Raw genomic sequence first — 10,599 nt, forward strand, 5'->3', positions numbered from 1 at the left:
CAGCTAAGGTGAAGTCATGCCAAAAACTAAGAGAAAAGTGACTCTCCCCCCATTATATATTTATCTCTCTGTTAATGGTGTCTCTGGTGGTCACACACACCTCACCCCTCTGCACCCCTACAAACACACACTCACACATCCAGGCAGGCAGAAACATGGGGAGCGTTAGCTGCCCTGGAAGACCTGAGCTCATTAAGAAAGAAATAAATGTTTCATATTCCATAATTATTTCATAGTTCTGCGTCGTAATTTGCCTTGATTTACGTTTAAAAGAAAACTTTCTCATTTCACTGCAGAGCACTCAGAATGCTGCCAGGAGGATAGGAGGGTGTGTGGTGTGTGTGTGTGTGTGTGTGTGTGCGTGAGTTAGTAGGAAAATGGGGAGAAAAAAGGGATTTAAAGAATATTAAATCACAACACAAAGAGAGATGGCCTCAACACAAAGTTCCAGATCTACGTGGTTTGACTGGCTTGATCTAAAAGTGACATTGAATCTTCTTTATTTTTTTAGACATCTTAGAGGCAACGCTTTGAAACTCCAGTGGAGTCTGGTTAATCCCAAGGTTCATGACTGTTATCTGTTCTGATTGTCCTGCAATTGTTCCTGAGAGAAAACTAAAGGTACCAAACAGACCCCAGGAGCTCAGAACCAGGAACAACATCACTTAGTCAAGTTTCTTTAGATTAATCAAATGATACACAAGCAGATCCAGGAGTAAGTCTTACATAAAATAACAAACTCATGGAGATCTCTCTAACAATGTAATGATGCACCCAGGGACCAAGAAAACCCCAGTTTTGGTTTTCAAAAATTGAAACTGTTTCACAAGTAAGAAAAGTTTTTTAAATTGGCTGCAGTCAAAATGATCCCGTTCTGTATTTCTGCAGACATAACTTGTTTCGTAAATCTCAAAATGTACTTTACAGAATCTGTTTGTGGTACAATTGTCCTGTTATGGTGTGACCATTCTTCTGGTGCATTTGTTGTTGCTATAAGGCCTGCTGGGTTAGCTAATGTTCTCCACATAATATTCACTGACAGAAAAGAATTGGTAAGATTTTGATCAGAATCCACCTCTATAAGTGGTAAAACCACTTGTCTGAAATGAAATATCTTTCTGTCAGTTGTACTTTTCTGGATCATCCTGGTTATCAGAAAAGCCCACCCAGATGCTACCATGTTAACTCTGGCTCAGATTATTCATGTTCACAGCGCAATCTGCCAGTCAGTCTCTTTAAATGAAGCCTGACCCCCTGTGCAGACAACTCAGATGACAAAATATATTTGTGCATCTAATAAGCCTTGCTGTGGCCTCCTCTTGCGCCTGTTTTCAGTCTCACTCGGTGCCACAGCAGACAAGGAGCATTTGTCTGCATGTGTGAAACACAGCAAGAAAAAAGAGAGAATGTTTCGCAACTGTGACTCAGATCCTATTGTTTCTGTCAGGTTTTTGTGTCTTCGTGTTACTTTTTTTTACAGACTTTTCTTCAGGCTGGCCAGCAACATCTCAACAAGGGCAACCTGTTTAGAGCTCAGGTTAGGTACTTATGGAGCAGCATCTTTGGTATTCAGTGATAAAAGACGAAACATGTTGAATGCAAGCATTCTTCAAATACTGTGGCAAACCGACCTTTAGCCACTAGCATTGTTGAAACTAGCATCTACTTCAGAGTTTCCTGCTAGTGCTAGTTCTTTAATATCTAACTGCATTTGATCATCTCTAGATGAAAATCAAGCAGTGCTCCTCCAGTACTACTTCCTTTCTTTCTTCAGAGGAAAAGTTAATGGACAAGGAATACAGTGAGGAACGAAGACCCCATGCGGGGGTTACGTCCTGTGGTCTGATCTCTTTGCCAGTAACTTCAAGCGATATATCTGTAGGAAGATTCGGGAAGCTTTGAAGTCTGAAGACACCGTCATGTGGTTTGGATGTGACAACTTGGTGGTGTGTGGGAGTTTGTGGGTGTTGAAAATACAAAAAAAAAATAATTATGTGGCCAAATGACCAAAAACAGGAATGTTTAGGCTGATTTAAAGTCATACAGAGACACAAACTGTTATGTCTGCCGGGCGTAGTTCTCCATGTAGTTGTCGTGGGCTCGATTCCCGGTGCAGGGCCGTTTGCTGCATGTCTTCTGTCTCTCCATCTTGACTGTTCAATAAAGAATCTAGTTGCAAAAAAGTTACATTTTTTATTAAATTATGAATGCACACATGAACTGGAATTTCAGTAAATTGTTGGTCAAAAGTTCATGAATTATTTTTCTAGCTTAAGGCCTGCATAAATACATATTTATTATTGAATTCGTCTTTGTTAAAACAGGAAAATGAAGGTAAAAGCATATGAAAGTGAGTAGGCTTGTGCCACAGGGGTGTACGATTCTGTTTTTTTTCACCAAATGAACATTTTACATTCCTCTGAGCTTTGAGCATGAGGCTTTTTTTTTCTGAAGTGATTACAGTGGATCTTCTTGTAGCTCTGATCTTTCTCTGGCCTTTGCTGCAGAGGTTTGGAAACCAAAACCATGATCTTTACATAACCTTAACACAATAGTTTTTATTCCTAAACTTAAACGCAGTTTACCCATGTGGATGACAGGTCAGTAAACAGTCATGCTATGAGTCAGTTTTCCGACTAACAAATCCCTTTTTTAAAGTCTCAAACATGTTTTTCTCATTTTTGAGGGGGAGGGGAAAAAAGGATCAGAAAATGTTTAACAAAGCAACCAGATTCAGAGGTCCTGTCCCCCGGCCGTCCTGTTGTTCGGCTATAGGTTTGGTTAGCTGTTTGAGTGGAGTGCGTCGGCCCCAGTGACATGAGGTCTCACTTTTTCAGTTTCTAATTAAATCGACCAGAGAGAGCAGACATGCTTAATAGTTTTCACCTGGTTTTGTGTCCCCACGTTTAAACTTTTATCCCATAAACTGCGCAGAATTTCTCTACACCACAAAACACACACACACACACACACACACACACACACACAACACAAACACACACACACACACACACACACCCACACACACACACACACACAGCTTTGACAGGTAGCCTACATCTTCAATCTTACCGACGTTTATAATGTTATTAACTCTAACTTTATATTAAAATATTTTAATGGAATATTATGCTACATGAAATGTTTCTGAGAAAACATTTCATACCGGTCGATATGAATGATTATTTATTAGTTTTTTTTTATTATTTAAATATCTGAAATACTGACAACTGGTGGTGTGATCTCTCCTGTTGCATCTGTATTTTTATCTCCACTGTTCTTTATTTTTCAGCAGTGATGAGTAACAGCTAGCTGTTTCTGTACTTTTTACAGGAATTTCTTACATAGAAATTCAGTGGGGGGAAACAAATGAAAATGTAAAAAACCCTGCAGGATAGGATCAGTTTCAGGAGCAGTAGGAGGATTCCAGGAGGTTGTGGAGGATTCTCGGTTTCACCGACAACTCAAATGATATGGTGGTTCCCGGTTGGCCTGGCAGCGGCGCCCCGTCTCACTCCCATCCTGAACCAGGAGTCAGGAGAGAGTCGGAGTGAAGGAGGAGATGGGGGTGTCTTCAGAGCGGGGCTCGCTGCACTCTGCTCGCTAACATCATCATTAGCTCATGAAGGAGACCAGACCTCAACGCCGATGCACACGCGTGTGTGTGTATGTATGTGTGTGTGGCCATTGATCCGACAAGTCCCCACATGTCAGCACGAATAAGCAGCGAAGTGATGAAGGCCTCGGGACGAGGGCTGGTGGGTCGCGGTGCATTTCACCATCCTCTCCATGATTTACCCTCAATTAAGCTATTAAGTGTCTGGGTTAGCTGCAGCACTGGGTGGGGGGTTTGTGGATGTGTGGTCCTCATTAAAGCAAGGAAACATCTTCTTTTTCATGCCTCATGCCTTTAACTGTCTCTGCTCTGCTCTTGGCCTCTCCTGCTTTTTTCAAGCCTTTTTTTAGATGTTTGAGGGAGAGAAACAAAACAAAATCTGGATTATGGAAGGAGAAAAGAAAGGAGGAAGAAGGAAGGAGTGAATTCCTGTAAACTGGTCATTCCCTTCCCCCGGAATATAAAGCCCCCGCGAATAAAGTGGAGCAGTTTCATGGTCTGGCCGGCCCACAGTATTATTTAAGTAATACCCTGTTATTATTGAAGAGAGAGGGAGAAACGCAAAGGACTATTATCTTTATGTGGGTCCTTTAATTTTAATGTGCCACAGATTTATAGCTGGGCATTCCAGTGGGGACGCCCCTCCCTGCTCTTTAAGACAGCGGGGCGGGCCGGGACCACAAGGCTCTCACAACAGCCACTACCTTCTGACAAACAACCAGAAACCCCGACATCCCTCCCAACACTTCATCCTGGCCTCCTCACAGCTGTCAAACAGCCTCAGCTGCTCCTGACAGCTAGCACACCAACACCGCCACCCCCAACACCCCCCACATGGAGGCCACGGGTTAAACACTGCTAAACATTGAGCTGCTTCAGTCCTAACCCAGATTACTGAATAATCTGAGCCGATAAAAACACATATACACCTTTGGTGCGAAGTATGAGAAACGAGAAACCTGCTTTTGAAATCATTTTCCAAGGCTGAACAAGAATCCTTCTGATCTTTAAAGCTTTTATTTTAAAAAAAAAATGTTTTTTACTTATTTGTAAAAACTGTCACCTTGTTGTAATATGAAGCAGATAAAGATCCCCACTGCCTCCCTGAGCTGCTGTTGACTCCCGGTCAAAAACAACCAATCAGAGCCAGGATTAGGGGCTTAGCGCTGTCAGTCACCTTTGTGTATGCGCTGCCAAATGTGCTAATGGCGGAGAAACAACTCCAAATCCCCAAACAAAACTGAGGAAGAAGACTCAGCGACTGATTCAGGAGTCAAATGTCATTGTGATGACAAATATCAGGCTGTTTGTGTCAGAAGGTCTCCTTATGCTCCTTTTACCTTTAACCTTTGACTTGTTAACTTTTCTTCTGAAATGGAAGGCAGTCAGCTTTTCAGATAATTCAACCAAATTGTCAGACCCTTTGCTTCGTAGAGGGTCTGGGCCGTGGGCATAGAGAAACGATTGCTCCCTGAAGACTTTCTGAAACAATTTGATCAGATTTTACCCGATTGCTAATGTTCAGCCTTGATGTATGCAATGCGCCAGAAATTGCAGCTGTTGTAAACGACCGTCCCTCACTGCAATGAGACTGGCAAATCACAATTCTAAAACACCGACAAAAAATCAATGTCATCATTCTGAACTCCCACTTCTGTTTGCTGATTGGCCTGGTTGAAATCCAGGTCAATGGAAGAAATCCCAGCAGGAAGATGAGAATCGAGCTCAGAGTTTAAATTCTGACCTTTCTGCTTAGAAGTTTCAGGTTTTCTACATTTATGGGTTTGGTCCTAGTATTCTGCTTTCCAAAAATTAACATGTTTATTTCCATTCGTTATGACCACATTTCCCTTCTTACTGCTGGGGAAAATACGACAATGTTAATAAAATCGTGCATTTTGTTTTGAAAGGTCTTTCATTCTAACTGTCTCTCATGTACCTGCAGCTCAGACAGCTGTGGCCCTGATGTTCACAGCTTTATTTTGTATGATTGTCCTTGAACTCCCTTTCTCCTCAAACCGCCCTCCGAGGTTCTGAATGAGCTGGTTAAATAGTGATGGGGCTGTGAGACGCTTCCTGGTGGGCCGCTGGTTGGTGTTTCACTACAGCTAATCTTACACACATTAGGTCAAAGGTTTACTGGACAGAAAGGCTTTTAAATGCAGCCCTGAAGCTGGTTAATGGTGCTTGACGCTTCGGAGCTGTGAAACACTTGTTCTCACCTTTTGTTCACCCTGCAGCACTGACTACTGTGTACCAGAGGAGGGGCAGTTAATGGATGTTTTATAAGATGGATTGCATCACAGCCTGTTCAACGTTTTCTCAAAGCATGTCATTTGATCTTAGATTCAAACCCACATGATTTTCCTTTTACTAAATGGATTTCTGGCTGGGTTTTTGATCAGGGGTCACTGTGCCCCGTTAATCAGCTCTACTTTCTTTCTCGCCAGGCACTTCACAGGCCACCCCCGCTTCCGGTAAAGGAGCACCACTTGTCTCCGATGCGCGAAGAGCCGCTGCCTGCCCAAGGAAATGAGGAGAGGTCACAGAACCTGGTAGTTGGAGCAGCTGGTGGATGTCCTGCTGCGGCGAGCAGCGCCAGCGGCAACAAGAAGCCGCGATCACGCACTAAGGTACAGTCACTAAAAGGCCCTTTCAACCTTTGACTCATCTGACATCTTGTGGTAGGGGTCACACTATGAACATCCGAGAGAGACCAAAACAAAATGATGGTCGATATGACAAATAAAATGACAGATCAAAGATGGAGAGTGCTGGTGTATTTCCCGGAGTATAAGTCACGTTATGGCATAACATGACAGGACATTGTGTTCACTTGCTTTTCAACAAGCAAGTAGCAGTTTGTGATGTGCCGATGTCCGTCTGCTAAAATATTGGGGTCAGGAACAGCAGCACTTTGAATTCTACACTTCTTTGTATCGGGCTGCCACATAGAACGTGAAAACTGATTTCTTCTTCCTGTCTGAATCGGACTTTTCCTTACAGATCTCCTTAGAGGCCCTGGCCATACTGCAGAGCTTCATCCAGGATGTGGGCCTGTACCCGGACCAGGAGGCCATCCACACTCTGTCTGCACAGCTCGACCTCCCCAAGCACACCATCATCAAGTTCTTCCAGAACCAGCGCTACCACGTCAAGCACCACGGCCGCCTCAAAGAGCTGGGCGAGGGGGCGGCAGCCAGCGGAGGCGTCGACGTCAGCGAGTACAGGGACGAGGAACTGCTCTCCGGCTCCGAGGACCCGGAGTCCAGCGAGGACGGTGCCGAGGAGATCTACCAGACGGCCGAGGGGAGCAGCGGCAGTACGGGGGGGCTGAACCAGCCCCCGACTTCCTGCAGCTCCACACCCAGTCAGTCGTCCTCCGGTAACAATGTCACTCCAGAAGAGGGCAAGGACAAGGGGTCCGGCCGGCTTGGTTGTCCTCTGGTTCCGGGCGGCTCCTCCTCATCCAGTCCTCAACAGCAGACTGACTACCAGAGGTAGAAACCGAGCAACATTGCCAGATCAGGACAAAGCTGGAGAAGAAGACTCTAGGAAGTTGTCATGACAGAAGCAAAGCGACAGCAAGAGGCGTAGATGTCTGTGACATCTGATCTGAGATCCCACATGTACATGACTCAAACAGTTCATCGTGACAATCTCCCATCTGTGGAATTTGTGAATTTACCTCAGAAAAAGACTGCAGGGTTTTTTTTTTAGAAGCGGTTTGTGTAACTGTGACCAAATGACCACAGAACCGATTTATCGTTTCCCCCCCATCTGATTTTGAAGACCTTCGCTGCTCAAGCAGAAACAGTCACGCAGCTTCTCTGACACAAAGGGAAGCTCCTCCTTCTGATCACTGAAGTCTGAGCACACCTCACCAGGAAAGTCCTCACCTGACTGTCAGGTTCTCTCCCCTCAGAGGTGACGGGAACCTGAGGCTTTCATCCATCCTCAGGAGACGGTGACGTTGCTTTCGCCTGCCTGAAAATGCACACAGACAAGCTTTAATTCGCCGAGGGAGGACGGCGAACGAGACTCCAGAGCCCCGGTTGTCCTGTCTAGCACTTACAGTTCACACGGACTCACTGCTGTTAGGGGCAACCTTCTGCTCTCCCCAAGGGACAGTTGGGCCTGACCCACCTTCCTGGCTCCACCCGTCAACGTGTGGTGGAAGAAAAAAAAAAAAAAGTACCCAGAAGGTTTAAAGACAGCGCCTAGATGTTCAGCAACCAAACAATCAGTCACTTTATGTGCGGTAGTCGTCCCTCCTCCCCTCCCTGCCCACAGTCCCTGTGTTTCACCACACCTACCCGCACTTAAACGTCACCAAGCCTATTTATTGCTATCTTTATCCATGATTATTATTATCATTATTTTTATTATTGTTGTTATTATGGTTAGAATTGCTGTCACTGCGTGCTATTTCTAGGTTTTATTTCCATGGTTTGAAGCGGCGGTTTCCAGAACTGGGCGGCTGTGTGGACAACAGACAGTAAAAGTTTCGGTTCCGCCGTCAAAAATGGGGGACGAGAAAAAACAAAACAAAAGAAAGTCGGCGGGGCTGGACAAACATAAAGAGAGGCAGTTACTGATGTTACTGGGTAAAATAAAAATGTTCTGTCATGTTATGCCATTTTTTTTTATTAGCTGTGCCCCCCCTGCCCCCTCTCCTCCAAAAAAATAGGAAAGACTTCTTGGAAGGAAAGAATCCAGAGTGCTTCTTTTTGCTGCAGTTGATGACAATCTACTTTTTTGAGCTCTTAAAGAAAAGTGGCAGGTTTAACTCTGTTGTTAGCTTTTAATGTTTGTAAGTACCCAAAAATGGGATAAATTGTTGTTATTATACTTGTCCTTTTTTTGTTTGTTTCTTGTTTTTAAAAATTTGAGCCAGTTCGGAGAGACGGAAGACTCAGTGAAAACTTTCAACAAGGCTATTTAAAAAAAAAAACACACACGCACACACACACTCTTCTTATTTGATGTCTGGTGCAGTCGTGTAAGCGTTCAGTATGTTTGAAATACTAGCATGGATACCGTCCGGTTCGAAGATGGTGATTGACTGCTGCCCAGCGAGCTGCCTGTCCAGTCAGTGCTCTGTGTGATGATGATGATGATGATGTTGTGTTCTTCTGTGTGACAGGAATCAGGGTTAGACTCCAGTAAGAAAATCTTTGTCCATAAATGTTGAAGTGAATTAAAATTTGTGCATTCAAAACTGTTTTGCTGTTGTGATCTCCATCTCGGGGAACCGTGCACACACACACACACACACACACACACACACACACACACACACACACACACACACACACACACACACACACACGCGCGTGCATGCACAGGCAGACGGGACATGACCTAAGTATTCAGTATTCAGTCAACTTAAAAGTCTCCCATGGATGCAGAGGGAAAACATGCAAACGCCACGCAGAACAGAAAGAGTCCAGGCTGGGATTCAAACCCACCACCCTGCTGGCATCAATCATTTAATAATAACATAAATTAGTAAAGCTGTAAGTCAAACCTGAATAAAGAAATCATATTTACTGATGTAAATAAAAAGTTTTTTTTTTTTAGCACAAAGCCATGCAGAAGTGATGTTACATATTTATTTTGTTTCTGTTTTTCTTTTGTTATCCTCTGGTACTCATAAAGGATAATCCAATGAAATGAAAAAGCGTTTTCAAATGATGATTTACTTCTTTAAGGAAAAAAAACGTACAAACCAACCTGCTCCTGTGGGACAAAATTATCGCTCCCTAACATATGATTGTTTTGCTCCAAGCAGCAACAACTTCAAAACGTTTAAAATTAGTTCATTCGTTCTTATGTCACTTTGAGGGAAGTTTCATTCACTCTTCTTTTTTCAGAATTTCAGCTTAAGAACATTCCACCGCATCACAATTCAAGGTGGTTCAATGTAAGGTTGTAGTCTGGTCAAAGCTGTGGACTTTGACTAGGCTGTTCTACGGTCTTCATTTTGCTGCGTTTTGACCCATTTGGAGGTGGACTTGATGCTCTTCCTATCAGTGTGTTGAACAACCCAACCTGCAAGGATTTTAACCTAAAGTCACAGTCATTTCTCCTTTTCCAAATTACAAACATGTTTTACATATTCTTGATCATATCAAATTAAAACCAAACTCTATTCATGTAATTCAATTTACAGAGCAATCACTTTAAAGTCTGGTCAAAAAGACAAATCAGTCCCATTCATATGTGTAGATATTGTATAGAAACCAGTTAAGTCCACTTCTGCTCCAAACATAATCCGATTCATTCCAATGAAAAGCATAATCATATTCCAATCATGATCCAGTAATTTCATACTATAACATCCAACTCATCTGATCCTGGATGTTTATGTTTATGGAGAGACTTTTACCGTTCACACTGCAGCCTGAAGTGACCCACATCTGATTGCTTTGACCTCATGCGACCTGCATCCGACTGTCTGAACAACACAGATCGGACTTTTCAAATGTGACCCAGGACACTTGGAAATGTGTTCCTGAAGCCCATACGTTTCTGATCAGATGTAACCTGAGTCTGAACAGCAAGGTCACATTCATTCCACCCGGACGCCATTGATACACTTGATAAACATCTCTATTGTGCAGACATGCTCCACCATTAGCATCCATGCTTACTTCCACAAACACTGAGCACGCTCTCTATGTGTGAGTGGTTGTTACATCCTCCACTCCGACACTTCTGGGTTCTTTGCAGTTTATTAGGGGATCACATAACCAAATATTGGTTGGAGATTATGTGTTTTGATCCATCACAGCATGTCAGAGACAGTTTGAGATTCATATGCAGAGCCTTTGGGAAATCCTGTGTGACCAAGTCAGGATATATTCGCTAGTGAGAGAAGCACGAATAGAGCTATGAGTTTGATCTCCCTGTGATGCTAGTTTGGATGAAGGGATACCTTAGTTGACAGTGTCAAATGTAACTGAAATCGGATGGGAACA

The 10,599-nt window shown here is 43.5% G+C and overlaps 1 protein-coding gene across 4 annotated transcripts in view; it reads left to right on the top strand.

Annotated features, from left to right (window-relative positions):
- satb2 (SATB homeobox 2) overlaps nucleotides 1–8,840 on the top strand; it is a 60,944-nt gene extending 52,104 nt beyond the window's left edge. For 2 of the 4 annotated variants that reach the window (XM_055059956.1, XM_055059957.1), the window contains exons 13-14: nucleotides 6,046–6,249; nucleotides 6,623–8,840. In XM_055059956.1, the coding sequence (XP_054915931.1) occupies nucleotides 6,046–6,249; nucleotides 6,623–7,120 (702 nt within the window). In that variant the 3' untranslated portion in view covers nucleotides 7,121–8,840. The remainder of the gene's footprint in view (nucleotides 1–6,045; nucleotides 6,250–6,622) is intronic. The other 2 variants (XM_055059958.1, XM_055059959.1) reach the window with 1 other exon arrangement.
- The last annotated feature ends 1,759 nt before the right edge of the window (nucleotides 8,841–10,599 follow it).

The sequence above is a fragment of the Poeciliopsis prolifica genome, unplaced genomic scaffold (genome assembly GCF_027474105.1).
Source record: "Poeciliopsis prolifica strain line A6 unplaced genomic scaffold, Auburn_PproV2 SCAFFOLD056, whole genome shotgun sequence".
NCBI classification, from domain to species: Eukaryota; Metazoa; Chordata; class Actinopteri; order Cyprinodontiformes; family Poeciliidae; genus Poeciliopsis; species Poeciliopsis prolifica.